The 26029-nt window shown below is 47.5% G+C and overlaps 1 protein-coding gene across 3 annotated transcripts in view; it reads left to right on the top strand.

Moving 5' to 3' along the window:
* Positions 1-26029, top strand: part of ANTXRL (ANTXR like) — a 198702-nt gene that overhangs the window by 4838 nt on the left and 167835 nt on the right. For 2 of the 3 annotated variants that reach the window (XM_040320825.1, XM_040320827.1), the window contains exon 1: positions 20198-20361. The exons of the other annotated variant lie outside the window; for it this stretch is intronic. In XM_040320825.1, the coding sequence (XP_040176759.1) occupies positions 20213-20361 (149 nt within the window). In that variant the 5' untranslated portion in view covers positions 20198-20212. Of the gene's footprint in view, positions 1-20197; positions 20362-26029 lie in introns of those variants that run through there. 3 annotated transcript variants of the gene reach the window in all.

The raw sequence follows: 26029 nt of genomic DNA on the forward strand, positions 1-26029 counted from the left end.
CGTGCTGAATAAAACGAAGTTCAATGCTTCCAAGCATGCGTCAACTTGATTCTGAGCATGCGCGGGTTTTGAACCGATGCTTTTCTGTACTAACCATCGGTTTGGTCCGATCGGGCAGTGGTCCATCGGTTCGGTTTTGAAGCATGTTTTAAAATTTTGGACCGAAGTAAACCAGACCGATGGCCTATACACACGGTCGGTTTGGACCGATGAAACTGAACTTCGGTTCATTCTCATCGGTTCGGTCCGACCGTGTGTATGGGACCTTAGGCTTACCATCAGCTATGTAGAGCAAGGGCTTTCTTGATTGGCTATAGATTGATTGGTTAGGTTAGAAAGGTACTCATTTTAAAGTACATTGTTTTGGTAATATTTAAAAGATCCTACAAAGATTGTATGGTCAGATTATATTGTGTATGGTGACCCTATGTGGTTTCTCATATCTCCCAGGGTTCCCAATTATTATTATTATACAGAATTTATAGAGCGTCAACAGTTTGCTCAGCGCTACAGTAAATTTCAAAACAAGAGGTTTAGAGGAGCCCTGTTCCTGCAAGCTTACAATCTAAGAGGGAGGGGCTGGTGAGACAAAAAGGTAGGAACTGTGAGGGATGAACTGATGAGGGGAGTAGAAGATTTTGTTGTAAGCTGGAGGCAGTATAGGCCACCCTGAATAGATCAGTTTTCAGGGTTCGCCTAAAAGTGGACAGATTAGAAGATAGCCGGACACATTGGGGTAGTGAGTTCCAGAGGATGGGAGATGCTCTAGAGACGTCGTGGAGATGAGCATGGGAGCAGAAGGTCTTGGGAGGACGGTTTGGGCGATATTTAGAGATAAGATTGGTGATGTAGCTCGGGGCAGAATTGTGAATAGCTTTATATGTTATTGTTTTGAATCTGAAGGTGCTCTTCGACAATTATGATAGACTGAAGAGGGGATAGCCTGCGGAGAGGTAGGCCAATGAAAAGGGAATTACAATAGTCAAGGCGAGAGATAACGAGGGAGTGAATAAGTTGCTTAGTGGCGTCAATGGTTAGAAATAGGCGTATTTTAGAGATATTTTGGAGGCGACATCTGGTGAGCTCTCGGCACATCTTCTATGACCATTACAATGGGGGTGCCATGCTTCTTGGATTTCATTGTTGAACTCCTCGATTCTAGAAACTTGTTGCAGTGAGGCTCTCAAGGGTTACCCACTCATTACATCTGGGGATAGGTCTGGCAGGCTTCCTACATTCCCCTCTTCCTTGTGTGCTCTGGGTTGTAGGCAGGTCTTGCTATCTCCACATATAATGCATGACTATTGGCAGAGGTGTATTTGGGTTTTGTGCTGCCCTAGGCCTGACTCTGTCCCCTCCCCGCACCTATCTACCCTCCCCGCACCTCTGTACCCCCTCCCCATACCTCTGTACCCCCTCCCCATACCTCTGTCCCCTCCCCGCACCTCTGTCCCCTCCCCGCACCTCTGTACCCCCTCCCCATACCTCTGTACCCCCTCCCCATACCTCTGTCCCCTCCCCGCACCTCTGTCCCCTCCCCGCACCTCTGTCCCCTCCCCGCACCTCTGTACCCCCTCCCCATACCTCTGTACCCCCTCCCCATACCTCTGTCCCCTCCCCGCACCTCTGTCCCCTCCCCGCACCTCTGTCCCCTCCCCGCACCTCTGTACCCCCTCCCCATACCTCTGTACCTCCTCCCCATACCTCTGTCCCCTCCCCGCACCTCTGTCCCCTCCCCGCACCTCTGTACCCTCCCCACACCTCTGTACCCTCCCCGTACCTCTGTACCCTCCCCGGCGGCCGCGGGAGCCGATTAAATAAAAGGACGGATCGAGGGTCTTTTTTTTTTCATGCGGGGGGGCGGCTTAGGCCTAGGCCAAGATACATCCCTGACTATTGGCTCTGAGTTGTATGTGATGACATCAGAGTGTGACTGGAACAACAAAGAGAAGCGGCTTCGGGGGACCTTGTTGGAGGAGGAATAGGGCAAGTATTATTCCTCCATGCCTAGGGTGGCATCGGAGTGCAGAGCATTGCACTCCAAGGCCACCCAGTTGTGTGACCATAGCGAATTAATTTCCGTTATTATGACACTAAAGTTCCTCCCTGCCAATCAGGAGGCAGGTCTGTGAGACCTGTTTACTGATTGGCCAAAGCATCAGGCGATTCTTTTGAATGCCTAGCGCTTTGGTGGAAAAGGAGATACTGCGGAGGAAGCTGGAAGCTGATATAGCGGACACCGGAGCCACCGCCTCTGCTGCCTGCACTCCAGGAAAGGAGGAGAGGGCATCACAGCCCCACCACACGGTGCTGATTCAGTGCCATGCCACGCTGCCAGGGGGAGGGTGTGCGTTTTGTTTGCTGCCCTCCCCTCAAAAGAAGAACCCACCAGCTGCCACCGGTTGTCACACTGTCACCCACACTCACTCAATGGAGACAATTGGCTGTGTTAATGCACTTTGCACAGACATTGTCCACTATTTTCACCATCAGGAAAACCCACTCTGAGAAATGCCATACACCTCCAAGCCTTTCGGCTTCATGCCGGGAACCCTACTGCGCATGCGTAAGGCCCCGCTCCTCTCTCCTATTAGCCCGGCAGCCAGGGGAGGGGGAGGAGAGAGCCCCGCGGTGACGTCACTGCCGCGTCGCGGCCGGACTCCCGGAAGTGGAAAAGGATACCTGTCAAAGATGGGTATCCTGTCCCCCCTCCCCCCGAAAGGTGCCAATTGTGGCACTGGAGGGGGGAGGAATCCAATGAGCGGAAATTCCACTTTAGGGATGTGGTGGCTGCATCAGTTTTCTTTTCCTTGACTGTTTTCACCTGATGATCTGCCCAGTAACACATCTCCTGTATTAGGGCGCCTTCACTCTGGATGAAGGAGCACAGTGGGCACCTTTGAACAGCAGCATTGTCAGCCTAGGGGGAGGGGAGTGTTAGATGTACTAGCAGATTTAAATACACTGAGGCCGCGTACACACGGTCGAACATGTCCGCTGTAACTGGTCCGCGGACCAGTTTTCGCGGACATGTCCGACCGTGTGTACGGCCTAGCGGACAGGTTTCCAGTGGACAAAAGTTTCTTAGCAAGCTAAGAAACGTGTCCGCTGGAAACATGTCCGTCGTACATGTCCGCTGGTTAGTACACCTAATCGGACATGTCCGCTGGTTATGACGTGTAACCAGCGTCCCGAAATCCCGCGCATGCGTCGAATTGATTCTTAACATCTCGTCAAGAGTTTAAAGTTAGTTTCTTGGGAACGGGTATATATTGATGATTTTAGAGTGGTTTGGTGGTATTTAATCACTGATGTGTTTTTTTTTTTTTTACAAAAAAAAAAACGCAAAAAAAAAAAAATATTCTGTCAGCAAATAAGTAATTTTTCTCCTTCACGGATGGGCGCTTATAGGTGGTACTGAGAGGCTGCACTGATGGACACTTATGAGGCAGCACTTATGGGCACCTGTTTAGGGGGCACTGATAAGGAGGCACCAATATGCCGCACTGGTGGGCACAAATAGGCACACTGATGGGCACGCATAGGTGGCACTGATGGGCAGGCACTGATAGGCAGTTACTGGCATCACTGATGGGGCTTTACTGCAATCAGTGGACTGGTGATCAGTGCCCTGATTACATGTTGGTGTGTTCCCTGCGAGGAGATGCCGCTGATCGGCTTTCCTTGCCACACACTCTGTTAGTGTGAGTAGATGAGAGCGCTGTCATATGATGTCCACCAAGAACGAGAGCCACACCGTCCCTCCGTCATTTGACGGTGTGTGGGCGGCAGGCGGTTAAGCACCCCTGCCAGTGGTAAATGGTAAATGTTTGGTTTTGGGTTTAATACTGCTTTAAGACTATTCCTGGAAATCAGCTAAGGACTTCAGTTCACTGTAGTCAGATCAGGTGGCTTCTGTTAAAAAGGAACTTCACCCCTGCTCAATTCCCATTCTATCTGTGTAAGAAGAAATTACTGAAAAGTTGGCACTACCACCTGGTACAGTTTTCAGGCCCATCCAGCCGCAACATATTTTAGTGGGTATTCTGCATTCCAGACATTCGTTCCTGAACACGTAGGGCCGTTCCTGAACACGTAGGGCCCTGAATGTGAGAATCACGCAAAGTGTTCAGCCCTGTCCAGCCACAGTGTATTTCAGCCTGCCATAGACTTTGCCGGGTGGCAGGTAGTGGGGCTAGATGCTGTGCCCCCTGGGTGCACTAAAATGCTGGGATTGAATGCATAGGGCATAGACACCCATACTGCAAAAAGCTCTTTTAAGTCCAATATGTAGCCCTCAATCCAAATGTATTATTTAACTGCTTAGCGACCTCCCACCATAGATTTACTGTGGCAGGGTGGCCACTCTGCACCAGTACGCGATCTGACAGTTCTGGGTCTGGGGCGCACGTGTGCTGCCGGTGACCCACTCCCATTGTGATTGGACTCAGCAGGAGCCAATCAGCGGGACCGGCTGATGCAATGTCCGCCGGGACCCGCCAGTTGTTCAGGAGAAAGGCAGACCGCCGTTTTGCCTATGTAAACAAAGCAGATCACTGTTCTGTGAGAGGGGAATGTGCTGATCCTGTGTTCCTGCTAAGCAGCGACACGGATATTTACATTCCCCCAGTCAAAGCACCCCCCCAGAGTTAGCAATCACTCCTAGGGAACACATTTAACCCTTTGATCACCCCTGATGTTAACCCCTTCCCTGTCAGTGTCATTAGTTCAGTAGCAGTGCATATTTTTTTAGCACTGATCACTGTATTATGCCGCGTACACACGGTCGTTTTTTGTGATGAAAAAAAAACGACATTTTTAAAAACGTCATTTAAAATGACCGTGTGTGGGGAAAAAATTGTTTTATGTCTTCTGAAAAACGACAAAACAAAAATTCGAACATGCTTCAATTTTTTATGTCGCATTTTCAAAACGTTATTTTTTTGTGTCATAAAAAATGATCGTGTGTGGGCTAAAACGACGTTTAAAACAACGTTTTTAAACCCGCGCATGCTCAGAAGCAAGTTATGACGCGAGCTTGAATGGAACAGAGTGCCGCCGTACGTGCTGACTGTAACCGCGCTTTGCTAGAGCATTTTGAAAAAACGATGGTGTGTAGGCAACGTCGTTTTTAAAAATGAAGTTTGAAAAACTGCGTTTTTTTTTCATGAGAAAAAACGTTTTTTTTACAAGACAAAAAACGACCGTGTGCATTAGTGTCACTGGTCGCCAAAAAGTGTCAAAAGTGTCAGTTAGGTGTCTGATTTGTCCGCCGCAATATTGCAGACCTGATATAAGTCGCTGATTGCCGCCATTACTAGTAAAAAATAAAAATAAAAAAAAATGTAATATATATACAGTGGTAAAAATCTATACACCCCCGTTAAAATTTTAGGTTTCTGTGATGTAAAAACACGAGGGAAAGATAAATAATTTCAGAACTTTTTCCACCTTTAATGTGACCTATAAATTGTACAACTCAGTTGAACAACAAACTGAAATATTTTAGGTGGAGGGAAATAAAAATAAAAAATAAAATAATATGGTTGTATAAGTGTGCACACCCTTATAGTAATACTTTGTTGAAGCACCTTTAAATTTTTTTACAGCACTCAGTCTTTTTGGGTATGAGTCTATCAGCATGGCACATCTTGACTTGGCAATATTTTCTCACTCTTCTTTGCAAAAACACTCCAAATCTGTCAGATTGCGAGGGCATCTCCTGTGCACAGCCCTCTTAAGATCACCCAACAGATTTTCAATTGGATTCAGGTCTGGGCTCTAGCTGGGCCATTCCAAAACTCGAATCTTCTTCTGGTGGAGCCATTCCTTTGTTGATGTGGATGTATGCTTTGGGTCGTTGTCATGCTGAAAGATGAAGTTCCTCTTCATTTTCAGCTTTCTAGCAGAAGCCGGAAGGTTTTGTGCCAATATTGATTGGTATTTGAAACTGTTCATAATTTCCTCTATCTTGACTAAGGCCCCTATTCCAGCTGGAAAAAACAGCCCCAAAGCATGATGCTGCCACCACCATGCTTCATGGTGGGTATGGTGTTCTTTTGGTGACGTGCAGTGTTGTTTTTGCGCCAAACATATCTTTTGGAAGTATGGCCAAAAAGTTCAATCTTGGTTTCAACACATTTTCCCACATGCTTTTGGGAGACTTCATATGTGTTTTTGCTAAATTTAGCCGGGCTTGGATGTTTTTTTTTGTAAGAAAAGGCTTCCATCTTGCTACTCTACCCCATAGCCCAGACATATGAAGAATACGGGAGATTGTTGTCACATGTACCACACAGCCAGTACTTGCCAGATATTCCTGCAGCTCATTTAATGTTGCTGTAGGCCTCCTTGCAGCCTCCCTGACCAGTTTTCTTCTCGTCTTTTCATCAATTTTGGTGGGACATCCAGTTCTTGGTAATGTCACGTTTGTGCCATATTTTCATCACTTGATGATGAGTGTCTTCACTGTGTTCCAGGCCTGTGTGATTGGATAGAGATGTATTAGATTTTATAGGTTTGTCTTCTTATTAAAAAAAATGATAAAATAATGTAAAATAGTGTTTCTGGCCACTCTTTTGTTCCACGGTTATTGCATCTGTTGAAAAAAGTGGGGGGTCAGAACATTTGTGGGTTTAAGCAATATTTTCTGTGCATCAATATAGTACTACAGGCATTTATATAGCACTGTCAATATACGCAATGCTTTACATTCACATCAGTCCCTGCCCTCCAGAAGTGTAGTCCACGGGCCCCATCTCACACACACCAGGGCAATTTAGTGAGTAATCAATTAGCACATCTTTATGGCATAGGAGAAAACCATACAAGCATAGGGAGAACATGCAAACCACAACGTCCTGAATGCTGCAAGCAGGGTCGCCCTACCATGGATTCATGGGACCCAGGCGAAACTTTAAGAGGGAGAGAAAACAGGAGCACACTGACCGAGGACCCGAGGCTCCCTCCCTCTAGTGTGCAGTGTCATCCTTGCATCATGCTCTGCTCCGCTGCCCAGTCCCGCTAGGGTTCCCACGTGTCCCGGATTGCCTGGGACTGTCCCGCAATTGACATGTCTGTCCTGGGATGAAATATAATGTCCCGGAATGAAATAGAGGACACAGCCACCCCCTACTAACTAATAACTACATTTCCAAAACTGGTTGCTAGGGCCAGCGCTGCCTGGCATCTTGCAACCAGTGACAATTTACTCTCGGACAGAGAGACCGGGAGCGAGGCCTGCACCTAGTGCAGCACTGCTGTCTCCACCCACCTCGGCACCTCCTCCTTCTCTGGCACCCAGCGACAAGCAGCAGGGACTGGTGTGATCTTCACTTTCCAGATAGTGACGCCACTCCTTTCCTTCTACGCACGTGGCTCATGCAGAGGGAATGACAGCAGCGCTGCATCTGGTGGCAGGCTATGGCTGGCAAGTGGCACTGCATCTGGTGGCAAGTGGCACATTCACCTGACAAATAACCTGCCGCCAAATTCCCCATCAACCCCGAGACTAAATTCCCCCCCCCGCCCCCCCATCTTCTTTTGGGGAGGGTGAGAGAGAGGGAGTGTGTCCCTGAATGGCAGTTTGGAAATGTGGTTACCCTAAGCCCTGCTCCCCAAGTTGTACTGCTGAGGATGGGAGCAGAGCGGGGCTGGGGGTAGAGCAGGTCTCCCGGTCCCCGAACACCACAGGCTACAATAGCAGAAGCACCTCCCGTAACTGCAGTGCTGCTGTCGCCAGGATCGGAGCGTAGTTGGTCGATGGCGGTGAAGAGGAAGGAGGGAGCTTTTGTGGTGCTGCACAATTCATATACCTGTCAGCTGAGCTGATTTTTTTGGGCATGTTACTTTGCAGGAGGGGAAGGAAGAGGCGCCTCTGAGTGTAGATGTTTTAGCGTAATTTAATGTATAAAAGAGTACATATAACTCACATTTTAGAGGTTTAAAATAGGCATTGTACAAGTTTCTTTGCGGGTGATCATCAGTTCCGTCACTTGTAGTTCTCCTACTGCTGGGCACTTGTGCTGAGCAAAGCTGTCTCTTACTGCCGTACGGTGTTGAGGCCGGCGGCGGTGGGGAGGAAAACTTGTGAGCCAGTCAAACAAAGTGGAGGTGTTATTGCAGTATGATGGTACTGGTGACGTCACTGGATTGTTTGCGACGCGTTTCCTAAGCGTTCGAACTGCGATGGTGCTCTCCCCTATAGGCTGACACTGCCGTCAGTTCGGCCATGGTTCACGCCCCCTGCTCGTCTCGCGTGTCCTTCTTTCTAATAGGCCTCGCGATCTACACGCCCCTCGTCTGTCTCGCTGTCCCTGATAGGATGCACGTCCTATACTGGCGCTTTCCCCGATAGGCTTACATGGCGACAACATTCGGCCCCGGTACACGCCCCCTGCACGTCCCGCGTGTCCCTCTTTCTTACAGGCCTAACGTTTATACGCCCCTCGTTTCTCTCGCTGTGTCCCTGTCCCTAATAGGACGCACCCCGCCGCACTCCCCCGCCCCTCACAGTTTCATACCATTGCCTCTTACCAGCATCTCGTTTAATGTCTAGACCTTCACCGCCCAGCCCCGCCCCCTTCAGCGTCCCCACACGCCCCTGCCACCGCCCCCTTCCCCTATAAATTTAGCTCTTTTCTCCCATACAAACAGCTTGATAAAGGAGCGCAACTGCCGCACCATCGCAGTTCGAACGCTTAGGAAACGCGTCGCAAACAATCCAGCTCACAAGTTTTCCTCCCCATCGCAGCCGGCCTCAACACCGTACGGCAGTGAGAGACAGCTTTGCTCAGCACAAGTGCCCAGCAGTAGGAGAACTACAAGTGACGGAACTGATGATCACCGGCAAAGAAACCTGTACAATGCCTATTTTAACCTCTAAAATGTGAGTTATATGTACTCTTTTATACATTAAATTACGCTAAAACATCTACACTCAGAGGCGCCTCTTCCTTTGCTTTTTTGTTACAGTCTCGGAACACGGTTTCTGTTCTACAATGATGGCAGCCCTGAGGTTATAGTTGTGACCCCTACAAAAACTCTCATCCGTCCGTCCCTGGACTTCATCCCCATTACCACCCCCCCCCCCTCCCCCTCCACCTGGAGCAATAGACTCTTTTTTACTGTGCAAATCTCATGCACACTTTTATTTTACTTATTTATATATATTTTTCATATATATTTATTTATTTCCATGGTTGCATAATATTAAAGGGTCACTAAAGGAATTTTTTTTTTTAGCTAAATAGCTTCCTTTACCTTACTGCAGTCCTGGTTTCATGTCCTCATTGTTCGTTTTTGCTTTTAATGTTGCTGTAAATCCTCTCTGTTCTGGACACTTCCTGGTTGCCTGTTTCCTGATAACCACAGTGCTGGGAGATTTCTCACGGTGGTCACTAATGTGATTATTGTGTGTAAAACGAAACTGGATTGGTGCTGAGGAGTTTTAGACAAAGTATCACTGCTCTCTATTGGCTGACTGCCCTCTAGTGGCTCTCTGTACATCAGAGAACCAGGAAACAACAACAAAAACGAAACTACACTGCAGGCACATTATATGATTGTTTTTTATCTATTTTTTAATCATTTTTAAAAGGAATCAGTTAACTATTATGTCTCTATGCCCTGTAAACAATCATTTCAGCTAAAAAAAAAATTCCTTTAGTGACCCTTTAAGGAATTGTTGTACTCAGAATTGCGCATTTTTCTCCTTGTATACTTTGCAGGAGGGGGCCTGTCTCTTTGCAGGAGGGGGCCTGTCTCTTGCAGGAGGGGGCCTGTCTCTTTGCAGGAGGGGGCCTGTCTCTTTGCAGGAGGGGGCCTGTCTCTTTGCAGGAGGGGGCCTGTCTCTTTGCAGGAGGGGGCCTGTCTCTTGCAGGAGGGGGCCTGTCTCTTGCAGGAGGGGGCCTGTCTCTTTGCCGGAGGGGGCCTGTCTCTTTGCAGGAGAGGGCCTATCTCTTTGCCGGAGGGGGCCTGTCTCTTTGCAGGAGGGGGCCTGTCTCTTTGCCGGAGGGGGCCTGTCTCTTTGCCGGAGGGGGCCTGCGCCTGTCTCTTTGCAGGAGGGGGCCTGTCTCTTTGCTAAATTGGGCCTGTCTCTTTGCTAAATTGGGCCTGTCCCTTTGCTAAATTGGATTTTTTTTTTTTTTTTTTGCGAAGGCGGGGGCAGTGTTTCCATCTTGGATCCAGGTAACACAATGTCTTGGCCCAGCCCTAGCTGCAAAGCACAGGAGCTAACCACTAAGGCACTGTGCTGTACTAATACCAATTTACCTGTGTAAGTGGGTATGTCCTTGGCCTACACACTGTGCTAAAGGGTGATCCTCATAGGAGGTGAGCAATGATAATTGAAGTACAGAAAATACACTATAGTATCAATTTAAATAAGCTTAACAGCACAAAAAGAGACACAAAATCCTGGGATATTTAGCAATGATGGGGTTAAGTGGGCAAGCAGGAATGAATAGGGGAATAGACAGAATCCATCCCATTATAAGATGACAGCAGGGAAAGACTCGAGCTGGACACATTAACATCTGTGTTACTAGTCAATACTGTGGAAGAGGAAATGGCCAACAAGAAATCAGTAAAGAATCTCTAGAGACTCTTGGGATGTACAGCGCTGTAGTCTGCAATGTATAATATTGCTTTAGGGTAGCCTTTGTGAACAGTGCAATTTAAAGGGCCAGACAGCTAAAATATCAGTTTTGAGCTGTTTGATGCAGCCAATCCCCAGACATTATCAAATAATTAAATGTAGAATCCCTACACCCTTGCAAACCCAAATAAAAATAAAAAAATATATTATGTGTATAAGATGGGTAGAAAGTTATAATATGTGATAAAAAAAGATCATATTAAACCATGTATGAATTGAGAGCTGCACCTTATAAGACTAAAATAAAGTCTAAAAAAAACAAACAATCAAAGTGAGTTATTAACCAATTGCGCGGTCGTGCGACGTGGCTCCCAAACAAAATTGACGTCCTTTTTTCCCCACAAATAGAGCTTTATTTTGGTGGTATTTAATCACCTCTGCAGTTTTTATTTTTTGCGATATAAACAAAAATAGAGCGACAATTATGAAAAAAATAAAATGTTTTACTTTTTGCTATAATAAATATCCAATAAAAAAAAAAAGTTTTTCTCAGTTTAGTTCGATACGTATTCTTCTACATATTTTTGGTAAAAAAAAAAAAATCGCAATAAGCGTATAGTGATTGGTTTGCGCAAAAGTTATAGTGCCTACAAAATAGGGGATAGAATTATGATTATTTTTTTTTTTTTACTAGTAATGGCGGCGATCTGTGATTTTTGTCAAGACTGCGATATTACGGCGGACACATCGGACACTTTTGACACATTTTTGGGACCATTCACATTTATACAGTGAACAGTGCTATAAATATGCACTGATTACTGTATAAATGTGACTGGCAGGGAAGAGGTTAACACCAGGGGGCAAGAAAGGGGTTAATGTGTGCCCTGCTAGGTGATTCTTACTGTGGGGGGAGAGGACTGACTGGGGGAGGTGACCGATGGTTATCCCTATATACAAGGGACACACCATCGGTCTCCTCACCATGACAGGACGTGGAGCTCTGTGTTTACACACAGAGATCCATGTCCCTGTCTCTGTGACTGCCGATCGTGGGTGCCTGGCAGACATCGCGGCCGCCAGGCACGCGCATTGGCACCTAAATGACGCGGTGGGCGTGCGCGCGCACCCCCCAGTGGCTGGAGGCCGTATATAGACGGCCTCCCGGCAATTTGGATCCACATTGCGGCCGTAAAAAGTCGTTGGGCGGATGGGAAGTGGTTAAACACACTCGGAGAGCAGTTAATAACTCACTTTGATTGTTTCATTATCAAATAATAGTGGAAGATTACATCCTGTCAATGGCACAGATTTCTCAGAATAATGGTTAAAGCAAAAATGCAGTAAAATAAAAATTAAACGATGCAACATAAAAAAAAAAGAATAGCTTTTGGTACAAAACTCACCTTCAATCCAAAGCTGCCCCCCACAGTACTTTATTCTATCACTAGATGTCCTCAATCTTCTGGGTTAAATGATGGAGCATTATTCAAGTCAATTCCCCTGAGCCCAGGCTTTAATGGATCTGTCTGCAGCCTGTGTCTGGACAGTGAGCCTAGGTTCACATTGGGGCAATTTGTCATGCGATTTGAGAGATAAAATTGCCTGACAAGTCGTAGCCTATTAGAGGCAATTTTAGAAAAAAGAAGAAAAGAAACTGCGCAAAAAGTTAAACTAAAATTATTAGATATATAGTTATTAGATATATATATAGATATATAGGGCCTGATTCTCAAAAGAGATACGCAGACTTAACTGCTGTTCAGCCTGCTTATCTCTGTGCCTAACTTTGGAAACGATTCTCAAAAGGCTTTTTCCAAAGTTAGGCAGAAAATCTGACGTGTAAGACACTTACACGGTCAGATTTTAGGATGCAGTACCGCATCCGCCACTGGGGGCATTTCTCATTGAAATGCAGCTTTGCGTATGCAAATGAGGACTTAAGCAGATTTTCAAAGCATTTCAGCACTTTGATTTCTGCCTAAGTTCCGAATTTGCCGGCGCAAAACTAGGGCTGGTTTTATAATGTGGAAAGTTAGCCAAACCTTGTAAAGGCCCATTCCAGCGACGGCATTTGGTATGCATTCCTGAGGGAGAACTCCACGGCAATTTTTAAATTCAAAACCGGCATGGGTTCCCCCCCAGGAGCATACCAGGCCCTTAGGTCTGGTATGGGTTGTAAGGAGACCCCCCCACGCCGAAAAATTGACGTAGGGGGTCCCCCTACAATCCATACCAGACCCATATCCAAAGCACGCTACCCGGCCGGTCAGGAATGGGAGTGGGGACGAGCGAGCGTCCCCCCCCCTCCTGAGCCGTGCCAGGCCGCATGCCCTCAACATGGGGGGGTTGGGTGCTCTGGGGCAGGGGGGCGCACTGCGGGCCCCCCCACCCCAGAGCACCCTGTCCCCATGTTGATGAGGACAGGACCTCTTCCCGACAACCCTTGCCATTGGTTGTCGGGGTCTGCGGGCGGGGACTTATCGGAATCTGGGAGTCCCCTTTAATAAGGGGGCCCCCAGATACCGGCCCCCCACCCTAAGTGAATGGATATGGGGTACATCGTACCCCTATCCATTCACCTGGAGGCAAAAAGTAAAATTTAGTAAACACACAACACAAGGCTTTTTAAAATAATTTATTATTCTGCTCCGGATGCCCCCCCTGTCTTCGTTATTAGCTCAATTAGCAGGGGGGGCTTCTTCTTCCGCTCTCCGGGGGTCTTCCGCTCTCCGGGGGTCTTCCGCTCTCCGGGGGTCTTCTCCGCTCTCCGGGGGGGCCTTCTCCGGACTCCGGGGGGCTTCTTCCATCTTCTCCCCTCTTCCGCTGTTGACTCGGCGAACCCCGGTTCTTCTGCAGCTCTCCGGTGCCTTCTTCTTCAGCGCTGGCTGCCTGCTATGTTTGTGTGTTAGCTCGATTTCAAACAGGCAGCCGGCGCGGTCTTCTGTGGCGTCAGGGTCTTCTGGTCTTCTCCCCTCTTCCGATGTTGCCTCGTCGCCTGTTGTCGCTGTAATGATGGAAGCGCGCCTTGCATCACATTTATATAGGCATCACCGTCCCATCATGCTCCGGCAGGTACCCACGTGGTGGGTGCCTACCCACGTGCACCCACCTCGTGGGTACCTACCGGAGCATGATGGGACGGTGATGCCTATATAAATGTGATGCAAGGCGCGCTTCCATCATTACAGCGACAACAGGCGACGAGGCAACATCGGAAGAGGGGAGAAGACCAGAAGACCCTGACGCCACAGAAGACCGCGCCGGCTTCCTGTTTGAAATCGAGCTAACACACAAACATAGCAGGCAGCCAGCGCTGAAGAAGAAGGCACCGGAGAGCTGCAGAAGAACCGGGGTTCGCCGAGTCAACAGCGGAAGAGGGGAGAAGATGGAAGAAGCCCCCCGGAGTCCGGAGAAGCCCCCCCCCGGAGAGCGGAGAAGACCCCCGGAGAGCGGAAGACCACCGGAGAGCGGAAGAAGAAGCCCCCCCTGCTAATTGAGCTAATAACGAAGACAGGGGGGGCATCCGGAGCAGAATAATAAATTATTTTAAAAAGCCTTGTGTTGTGTGTTTACTAAATTTTACTTTTTGCCTCCAGGTGAATGGATAGGGGTACGATGTACCCCATATCCATTCACTTAGGGTGGGGGGCCGGTATCTGGGGGCCCCCTTATTAAAGGGGACTCCCAGATTCCGATAAGTCCCCGCCCGCAGACCCCGACAACCAATGGCAAGGGTTGTCGGGAAGAGGTCCTGTCCTCATCAACATGGGGACAGGGTGCTCTGGGGTGGGGGGGCCCGCAGTGCGCCCCCCTGCCCCAGAGCACCCAACCCCCCCATGTTGAGGGCATGCGGCCTGGCACGGCTCAGGAGGGGGGGGGACGCTCGCTCGTCCCCACTCCCATTCCTGACCGGCCGGGTAGCGTGCTTTGGATACGGGTCTGGTATGGATTGTAGGGGGACCCCCTACGTCAATTTTTCGGCGTGGGGGGGTCTCCTTACAACCCATACCAGACCTAAGGGCCTGGTATGCTCCTGGGGGGGGAACCCATGCCGATTTTTTCTTTGAAAATTGGCATGGAGTTCTCCCTCTCAGGAATGCATGCTGAGCGACGCTGACATTTTTTTTTAAAATTATTTGTTTTCCCGGCGCGTCTTTTTTTTCACCCGTCGCAACTTTAGTGTCCCGTCGAAATTCTCAAAGCCGAGCGGCGTTAATTACGTTCGCGCGCTGCACGTCGGGAAAATGACGTCACACGCATGCGCAGTACGGCCGGCGCGGGAGCGCGCCTCATTTAAATTTTAAACGCCCCCAGGAGAGGAGGACCGCCTTACGACGGCGGCACTTAAGTTACACAGCGTGTAATTTCTACCTAAGTGCTTTGACGATCAGGCACTTAGGTAGAAATTTTAAGTCAGTGTAACTTAACTGCTGAAATTTAAGTTACGCAGACTTTTTGAGAATTTGGCCCATAGTGAATAAAGACCAAGTGTATCTGTGAAAGTAAGAAAGCTGCAACCTGCTGATGAACAAACAGTGAAAAAACTTGGAAAAAGGATGGTTCAATGGATTCCAATCCCAGAGGTGATGCTTTTTTACCAGACCACACCATCAAAACACATCCCATAACTGTTCCCACAATCATCGTCATGCCGATCCTTGTTCGCAATTTACCCCTGGCATTTGCTATGGCTTCCACCGATACATATTCTGGAATAGCCTCCCTTCTTTTGTAACGTCCAGTCCACACTAGCATCTTTTTATCAAAGTCCGACGGCTTCGTCTGATTTCTGTATAAGTGGTTAAAGAGGAGTTCCACCCAAATTTGAAACTTCCTCTTAACCCACTCCTCTCCCCCTTACATGCCACATTTGGCATGTAATTTTTTTTGGGGGGGGTGGGGGCTTCAGCACGAGTGGGACTTCCTGTCCCACTTCCTCCTTCCTGTAGGCGACTAAGCTTAATCGCCTTCAGGAAGTGGCTGCTGTAGGCGATCGCCTAGGACACGTCACAGGTCCTAGGCGATCTCCTGGCCAATTACACGGCGCGGCGCCGGGCCGCGCCGCTCGCGCATGCACAGTGCCGCGCCGCTCGCGCATGCGCAGTGGGTGCCCGGCCGTGAAGCCGAAAGCTGTCACGGCCGGGTGCCCACACTGAAAATGAAGACGCCGGCCGGGGAGGGGGGGAGAGGAGCGGAGCCCCGGCCGGCGCGTCGCTGGAGCGCTGGAGCAGGTAAGTGCCTGTTTATTAAAAGCCAGCAGCTACACTTTTTGTTGCTGCTGACTTTTAATAAACATACAAATGGCTGGAACTCCCCTTTAACTCTGATCTTCCGCCCTGACAGTGTGCAGTGAAGGAACAGGCAGGAAGTCTGATCTCTGTCTTTATGGATTCCCTTGTTCACCATATCTATTTTCTATATCAATACCATATGGTTCAGTTCATTGGATTATTATATTCAGGGAAGGGGTTAACACTAGGGGCCGCTGAAGGGGTTAATATGTTCCCTGGGAGTGATTCTAACTGTAGGGGGAAGGGGACTCACAAGGGGAGGAGACCGATCTGTGTTTCTCTGTACTGGGAACACACATCGGTCTCCTCACCTCTGACAGGAGGTGGATCTGTGTGTTTACACACACAGATCCACGGTCCTGCCGTGATTGCCGGCAATCGCAGGTGCCCAGCAGACATCACGGCCGCCGGGGCACGTGCACCGTGTCGGGAGCGATGCCGCGCGGCACGGGTCGCGTGCGCGTGCCCCCTAGCGGCCGCGATGCAAAGGATGTCATATGATGTCCACTCTGAGGGAGAGACAGTTCCTGCCGACGTCATATTACTATGGCTCGGTAGGGAACTAGTTAATGTATTAATACAGAACCACATTCATTGTGTCTTTTTTGTTTAGGGTTCAGCTTTAACAGTTCTTTTTTCACACAAGAAATTCTGTTTGCCAGGATTCACAATTTCTTAGTCAGTGCTATTTCAGTGAGTTAGCAGATATCTATTCATGCAGATCGTCAGGTTGCAATTCCCTGTACAGTGATACATTTGACAATTCCCTAAACCAGGGATCTTCACACTTTCTAAACAAAGGGCCAGTTTACTGTCCTTCAGACTTTAGGGGGCCAGCCTAGGGTGACCACATTTCCAAACTGCCATTCAGGGACACCCCCCCCCCCAAAAAAAATACGTTTTTTTACATATTTTTTTGCCAGTTTTGGGGGCAGGGGTGTATCCTGAAATCAGCGGGCCCGTGACAGAGGGCTGGGTGACAGGGGACTGGGTGACAGAGGGCTGGGGGACTGGGTGACAGGGGACTGGGTGACAGGGGGCTGGGTGACAGGGGGCTGGGTGAAAGGGGGCTGGGTGAAAGGGGGCTGGGTGAAAGGGGGCTGGGTGAAAGGGGGCTGGGTGAAAGGGGGCTGGGTGACAGAGGGCTGGGTGACAGAGGGCTGGGTGACAGAGGGCTGGGTGACAGGGGACAGAGTGACAGAGGGCTGGGTGACAGAGGGCTGAGTGACAGAGGGACTGGGTGACAGAGGGACTGGGTGACAGAGGGACTGGGTGACAGAGTGACTGGGTGACTGGGTGACAGAGGGACTGGGTGACAGAGGGACTGGGTGACAGAGGGACTGGGTGACAGAGTGACTGGGTGACAGAGTGACTGGGTGACAGAGGGCTGGGTAGAGAGAGATTATACAGTCCAGATTACAATTTGCAGGGGCAGCAGAGGTGACAGAGAAAGGGGGGTGCACCATGCAACCCCCCCCCCCCTTTCTCACTGTCACCTCTGCTGCCCCTGCAAATTGTAATCTGGACTGTATAATATCTCCCCCCATTGCATGGTCAACCCCGCCCCCCCCTCCCCTGCACCTACCTTTTCTGCCCCTGCTCCAAGGATGGCCGGCGCGGCGCAGCGGAAGTCGGGACTCGCGGGAGGTCGGGACTCAGGACGGACGGCGGATCGAGTCCAGCTGAGCAACCGAGGCCTGGAGGGGAGGAGGAGGAGGTCTTGGTCTGTGCCGCGGTAGGTGAGTGACTCACTGCTGTGACGGTGCTGTCTCTCTGCCTGTTACGCTGGCGCTGCTGCTCTCTCTGCAGCAAGAACCGCGGCTGGCCGCTGGAGGAGGAGCCAGCCTCAATAGAAAAATTTGCACCCCATCTTTGATATTAGGCAGAGGAATAGTGGCCCATTGTTGGTGCCAGCGGCATGAATTACACCACATTTCTGGTGCCAGAGGGCAGAATAGTGACTCGTATCAGTGGGAGGAATAGTGCCCCATGGGCCAAATAAAGGCAGGCAAAGGGCCACAGTTTGGACACCCCTGTCCTAAACAATATGTTGCTAATGCTAATTGACTTTCTTTCTTCTAAGTATAGAAAAGGGGAAGATGACACTCTGGGTTGACTCTCCGTTATTCCACATTAGCACAGGATACAAGATAAAGCTCTTCTCATCCTTACTGGTCGGCACTGGCTTACTGGTTTTCATGTGTATGCACTAATAGGTTTTAAAAAATCCATTAGAATGTCAGATCCTTTACAAGCATCCCTCTCTCATCTAATAATTCTGGCTCTTTTTGCCTTTAAGTTCTTTGACAAAGAACCTCCAAATTGCAGAGCAAGACACAGTGGCTTGTTGTGTGTGCGAAATGCAGTGGTGAGAAAACATCAAACACATCAATGTGTGATAGAAAGTATATAATTAGGTATGAAATAGAGGAGCTACACTGCACAGACAAGTTCCAAGTAATAACAAATGTGTATGCAGCAGATTATACAGACTACAGAAACTCTTCAGTCTACAAAACCTTTCCTATTGGGCAGATGATCCTAAAGTATTTAGCCGGATCGGCTGAATTTCGATCCACATGTGTTTATGCCTGCTCAATAGAAGTCAATTGCATAAGAAATAGAAATAGGACAAGACATATAGCTGGATTCAGAAAGATTTACCCTGGCGTATCAGTAGATACGCCCACGTAACTCTGAATCTGCGCCGTCGTAAGTTTAAGTGTATTCTCAAACTGAGATACACTTAAACCTAGCTAAGATATGACAGCCTGCGCCGTCGTATCTTAGGGTGCAATATTTAGGCTGGCCGCTAGGTGGTGCTTCCGTTGAGTTCGGCGTAGAATATGTAAATCCCTAGATACGCCGATTCACGAACGTATATGCGCCCGTCGCAGGCACGCCGTTTACGTAAGGCGTTTTCCGGCATAAAGTTATTCCATCAAATAGCTGGCCTAGTCAATGTTAAGTATGGCCGTCGTTCCCGCGTCAAAATTAGAACATTTTACGTCGTTTGCGTAAGTCGTCCGTGAATAGGGCTGGACGTAATTTACGTTCACGTCAAAACTAATACGTCCTTGCGGCGTACTTTGAAGCAATGCACACTGGGATATGTACACGGACGGCGCATGCGCCGTTCGTAAAAAAACGTCAATCACGTCGGGTCACGAGTAATTTACATAAAACACGCCCCCCCCATCCTCATTTGAATTAGGCGCGCTTACGCCGGCCACATTTACGCTACGCCGCCGTAAGTTAGGAGGCAAGTACTTTGTGAATACAGTACTTGCCTCTCTGACTTAAGGCGACGTAGCGTAAATACGATACGCTACGCCGCCTTAAAGATGCGGCGCTCTACTTGAATCTGGCCAATAGAATATAGCAGCCTTTCTGAACTAGGGTTCCTCCAGACAATGCTAGGAGTTCCTTGACCAATGAGCAACATCTGCCTCTCAGATAACCCTTGGCATCAATGATTTTTTTTAGCTATCTGTAAGAGGGAGGGGGGAATTCTTCCCAATGACCACAAATGTAAGGTGTGTCCTACCCAGTAACCATCACATTAATGTACTGTGATCTGTAAATATAGTCATTTTTTATCAGGGGTTCTCCTCTTGATCCTCTTTCTCTAATGTGTATTAGTACAACAGCAACCACAATGCTTTATAAGTATTGGCCAAATGCTATGATAGCACCACAAGAACATAACTGATAAGAAAAAGTGTGCGTGTCCATTTAGGGTCATAGAACATGGCTTATTTTAAACACTGGTAACAAGACATCTTTTAAATATTGCTATATAGACATTATTTATACTTCCTGTACAGGACACCAGGGATGGACCTGGGCAAGAGTTATATTTCCCCACTGTTTGGGTTGTGGTCTAATTTTAGTACTATCGGCAGGAGCGGACTGACCATTGAGTCACTCGGGCACTGCCCAAGGGCCCCATGCCACTAGGGGGCCCCATCAGGGTTGCCAGGCCCAGTAAAACCAGGGACAGTATGTGAAAATCGATGTTTTTTTTACATCTGTCCCTGATATGTCCGAAACCGACATGCTTTTGATGTGAAAATCCCGAGATTTTAGCTGCCCCGCCTCTGCACTGCCTCCTGGCGTGGTGGCCATCTGTAAGCCCAGGGGCCCCATAATCTTCTATTGCCCGGGGGCCCCATGAGTTGTCAGTCCGCCCCTGACTATCAGGATTAGTAAATCCTCAATTGGGACCTGAAATTCCGAGGTTCGGTGAGACTTTGGGTGGGAAAGAGCCCCCAAACCCTGATTACAGAGGCTTTTTTTCCGAAAGGGTTAATCCACCTGCATGGAAGGCTTGAAAAGCAGCAGGAAGGAGTCAGGACATGTCTATGAGATAGTGTGGAGTGGATCTCAGCTGTGGAAAGGTGTGGACTATCTGGCAATCAAGACTGTTTTGCTGAGCCTCTATGGCTTTTCCTGTACTCTGAAACTGAGGTAAACCCAAGTGTGGGACTGGTATCTTGGTGGTGAGCCATTATGTTGTTTATTTTTGCTGAGGAAAGCTGTTTTTTTCTTGTTTTGAATGTTCAATAAAGACTATTATTTTTATGAGCCACTCACTGGTGATCTCAGGCTCTCCATGTTACCACTGATAGATAACATTACCAAATATACTATGGGCCAGATCCTCAAAAGGGATACGCCGGCGTATCTACTGATACGCCGTCATATCCCTGTTTCTATCTTTGGAACTGATCCACAGAATCAGTTTCCAAGAGATAGACAGAAGATCCGGCATGTGTAATGCCGCGTACACACCATCCCTTTGTGATGAAAAAAAACAACGTTTTTAAAAACGTCACTTTAATTGACCGTGTGTGGGGGAAAACGTCATTTTATGTCTTGTAAAAAACGACCAAAAAAAATTGAAGCATGCTTCAATTTTATGTGTCGTTTTTCAAAACGTCATTTTTTACTTCACAGAAATTGACCGTGTGTAGCAAAAAACGTCGTTTAAAACGACGTTTTTTCACCCGCGCATGCCCAGAAGCTACTTATGAAGCAAGCTTCAAAGGAAAAAGTGGTGAGAACGTAACCTCGCTTTGCTAGAACATTGTGAGAAAAACAATGGTGTGTAGGCAACTTCGTCTTTGAAAACTGAAGTTTCAAAAACGTAATTTTTTACTTCACAGAAAATTTCGTTTTTTTTCATCACATAAAGTGATGGTGTGTACGGGGCATAAGAGACTTACACTGCCGGATCTTAGGATGCAGTACCGCATCCGCCGCTGGGGGCATTTCGCGTTGAAATGCCGCTTCGGGTATGCAAATTAGCACTTACGGAGATCCACGAAGCTTTTACGCTTCGTTTTTTCTCCGTAAGTATTAAGTTGCATGTGTAAAATTAGGGCTGCTTTTACAAAGTGTAAACTGTTTACACCTTGTAAAAGTAGACCCTTCTGTCCAGCGACGCGTTTTTTTTTTTGTTTTAAATTTTTTTTTTCGCCGTATCTTTTTTTTTTCCCGACGCAACTTTATTGACCCGACGCGATCCACAAAGCTCGGCTTAACGTAATTTCGCGCTATGCACGTCGAGAAAATGACGTCACGAGCATGCGCAGTACGGCCGGCGCGGGAGCGCGCCTAATTTAAATGGGAATCGCCCCCATTTGAAGAGGAACGCCTTGCGCCGGCGGAATTTAAGTTACACAGCCGAAAATTTCTAGGTAAGTGCTTTGTGGATCGGGCACTTAGGTAGAAATTTTAAGGCAGTGTAACTTAAGTGGAAAATTTTACGTTACGCCGGCTCTTTGTGGATCTGGCCCTATATACCTAATGACTTGCCTCAGAACCCTATGTACTCTGCACTGTAGGTTCTTCACTACATTTCCTTTAGGTGTCCAGATTTGTTCTGGTGATAACTTTATTTCAGCCAGCCTACTTTTTTAGTTACTGGTTCTCATGGGTTATCTCTAAACACAAAGGACCTCTGTATATAAAGTAATAACTGCAACAGAAAACTAATCTGCTTCTTATGGACAGTGCAAGCCATGGATATTATATATGAAGAGGGGACCAAAGGTCAAATGTAGCCTTATTCAAATACCACCATAGTCAGATAACAGTGTATTTAATCAGTAAAATTATATAAAGAGCTAAAGAAATAATTCTGAAATATCATTTTAATAAAGTTGTATAGCTTGATAATACGTAGAGGCCAGTGAGGGCATTTAAGGATTTCTCCGTAATGACAAGATGGGGTATCTCTGTAATGATCCTGTATAGTATGGTGTGTGAAAAGACATGCCGTAGAGTCCATGCTGAGCCGCTCTTGTCCTCGGACAGCCTACATAAAACTTTCTTTGTTAGATTCCTCTACTAGTGACCTAGTGCTGCGTCAGCGACTGTGCTGCGGTGTGTATGTGTATTTATACCCGACTTCAAAAACACCAGTCTTCTCTGACACACACTCGCATACACACACACATATGGACAGAAACTCTCAAGGGCATTTGAAGTTCCTGCTGACAAAAAATTTGTGTGCAATAAGAAGTCTTTGTGTAGGATTTCTCCAGTAAAACGATATAATGCAGAACAGAGGCAGGCTTGTACCTTGGATTACTTCCAATTTAGACTTATTTTTAGAAAATATAAGAAGTAGATGAAGTGTATACAAATATTCAAAGCTACTGAACCAAAATTTGGGGCCTACGGTAAATGTGATAGACCTCATACCTCCCAACATCAGGAGATGAGAAAGAGGGACAACCTGGAAAGGGGAAAACGTGTAACCCGGAGCAGCGCGCCACTGAAAAAAATGGAATATGGCTGCACTGCACAGGATATTGGACGTGGCCTAAAGAAACATGATTTAATATAGTTTAAGCCTACTCACAGTATACCCTGCACACACATGCTGCAATCCTTGGACCCACAAAATACCCCTTAACTACTCTACCACAAGTACAGATATATATTCAAGTGATTGTGCTGCCCAGATAATGTGACTTTTGGCAATCCTCATCCAATAATGCACACATAGGGCCAAATCCTCAAAAGAGATACGACGGAGTAACTGCTGTTACTCCGTCGTATCCCTGGTCCTAACTATGGAACTGATCCACAGAATCAGTTTCCCATAGTTAGGACGAAGATCCGACATGTGTAATTAAGTTTTATTTTGCAAACGCAAAATTAGGGCTGCTTTTACAAGGTGTAAACTGATTACACCTTGTAAAAACAGACCTTTCTTGTTCGCAACGTGATTTTTTTAAAATTTAAAAAAAAAAAATTTGGCGCCGTATCTTTTTTTTTACCCGACGCAACTTTATTGTCCCGTCGCAATCCACAAAGCCCGACGTAACGTAATTTCGCGCTATGCACGTCGGGAAAATGACGTCACGAGCATGCACAGTATGGCCGGCGCGGGAGCGCGCCTCATTTAAATGGTAATCGCCCCCTGGAGAAGAGGAACGCCTTGCGCCGGCCAGATTTAAGTTACACCGCTCATAATTTCTAGGTAAGTGCTTTGTGGATCGGGCACTTAGTTAGAGATTTTGCGGCGGTGTAACTTAAATGGAAAAAGTTACGTTGCGCCAGGTTTTTGAGGATTAGGCCCATAACATCTACTGTATCAGATAAATAAACATTTTAGTGCATGAGTCTTATCAAGTCCAAATCAAGAGCAAAAAGAAAAAAATCCCAAATGTCCAAAAGAAATACAGTAAAACCTTGGTTTGAGAGTAACTTGGTTTGAGAGCGTTTTGCAAGACAATCAAAATGTTTTAATAAAATTTGCCTTGATATACAAGCAATGTGTTGATTTAAGGGTGGCGTCATGTCACAACTGGGTATAAAAGAGAAGAGAGGCACCTCTAAGTGTAGCAATAGGGTTACATTTAATGAAGGTACAACATTTAGCAACTTATTGCTACACTTAGAGGTGCCTCGCTTCTCTTTTATACTCCGTAAATAAAATGCTTTGATATACAAGTGCTTTGGATTACAAGCATGTTTCTGGAACGAATTATGCCAAGGTTTTACTGTAATCCAGTAAACTTCTTCACATAAGAAACAGCGCATAAGGAGTTCCTAGATCCCCTCCAGCAAGACATGCAATAGTGCTCCGCCACCAGGTGAAATGGATTCTCACCTTATTACAATGCCCATATATGGGCCAACACAACTTTTGAGAAAATACTGCCTTGCACACCAGATGCTGGTCGTCCTCTTAGATCAGGGGTCCTCAAACTACGGCCCGCGGGCCACATGCGGCCCGCGGAGTACTCTTAACCGGCCCACCCCACCCTGACAAGCAAAGCCGGTTACACGGCAGGTTGTAACACAGCGATTCCGCTGTGTCACGGAGATCACAGTGTTAACAGTTCTGGCGCGCTATGATAAATGTCCCGCCCTCCTCCTCCTAGACTAGCTCATGTGATAGAGCCAGTGTTCTGTCTATCACACAAGCTGGTCTAGAAGGAGGAGGGCGGGACATTTATCATAGCGTGCCAGAACTGTTACCAACACTGTGAGCTTTGTGACACAGCAGGATCGTGACAGCAGTTTGGCACAGTTGGGAGTAAGGCTGTGAGGGGCTTACGATGGTGAGGTGAGGGAGGGAGGGAGGGGGGGCTTGCGATGGTGAGGGGGGCTGATGATGATGAAATGATGATGTAATGATGATTATGGTGGGGGGGCTGATGATGATGAAATGATGATGTAATGATGATGGTGGGGGGGGGGCTTGCAATGAGGGGCTGATGATGTAATGATGAAGGTGGGGGGGGCTTGCACTTATGTCTCCTACATCGCGGTCCGAATAGCAGAGTGCAGCGGGCCGCATGTGGGGCCCTCTCATGCCGCCTGCTCGCACCCGCGGCCCGGCTGCAGAAGTGCCGTGGCCCGGTTGTGGGCCACGGACCGGGGGTTGACGACCCCTGGCCTATAGGATAGCTACTCACTTCCAGCTCCTACCAGACATCTTTACCTCTTTAGTGAGGGAGAGGTAATACTCATAATGCCACAGGACAGCTATACACCTTTCTGCTTCCACCAGTCACTTCCTCAGTGGGCTCTCTCTGGACCAGATCCATAGGTGAAGTCCCTTAGCTGGCTCCCAAGATACTTGGAAATAGCCCCCCCCCCCGCCTTGCTAAAGCTGGGACCTCGATAAACATCAGCAAACTTGAGTATAACTGCCTCAAAGGGGTTGCAGCCCCTGGGGCTGAGGAACATCTCTAGCAGAACAAGGCATGGCTGCTCCAGACCCCAGATAATGTATATTGCTCCCAGCCACCTACTGAACACCCCCCCACGAATTGGCTGGAGCACTAAAAATATTCAAGCTGCCCATTTGACTCTCCCAGCCCTATGTTCTGGAAGCTTCTAGAAGGCAGGAAGAAGCAGCCAAATCTGCAACCTGTGAGATCTAAAACAGCCCAAAGAAATCATTAGCTGCACCAGAGATTACAGAAAAGCAAAAAAGAACTACATTTGCCGGACAACTTAGCAACCTATCTAGGAGGGAGCTACATAAAAAAAATAGCTGGACATACACTTTAGGATACCAAGTATTAACTTCATACTTTACCCAGGGTTTTCTCTTTTAACATGAAGCTCATACACATTAAACACACATTTGGTAAATTTCACGCTGGATAGTGCGTACCCGTATAGTAAAGATAGCAGAGAAAAGATTGTACTTACAAATGTTTGGATGAATGTTTTATCCCGTTTTTATCTCAATAAAGAGTTTTCATGCCCTATGATTGCTAATTGCAGGAGATGCAAGAATGAATGCTATATTGCTGATTTTGTGTTCATGCTACCATTCATTATAACTTTCTACTTTTTGGGCAGACGTTGCAAACTGTGGTTAGCAATTTATTTGTGATATTTATTTTGGCTATGCTTGTGCCTGGCTTGCAGGCTCCCTTAGCAGGATGATAGCACTACAAAATGACTGCACATGGCTTCCCAAAACTTCCATGAGGGTATTGCACCTTTCTCACAGGAAACACATCCTGTTCTACTGGTCTCACAAATCACGCTTCCTACTACCAACAAAGTAGAAGGAGTTTATTCAGCCTCCATCTATTATTCTTCTGGCAAGGCAAATTTTGAATAAAAAAAAAAAATGTTTTTAATGAATCACTACAAA

The sequence above is a fragment of the Rana temporaria genome, chromosome 8 (assembly GCF_905171775.1).
Source record: "Rana temporaria chromosome 8, aRanTem1.1, whole genome shotgun sequence".
Lineage (NCBI taxonomy): Eukaryota > Metazoa > Chordata > Amphibia > Anura > Ranidae > Rana > Rana temporaria.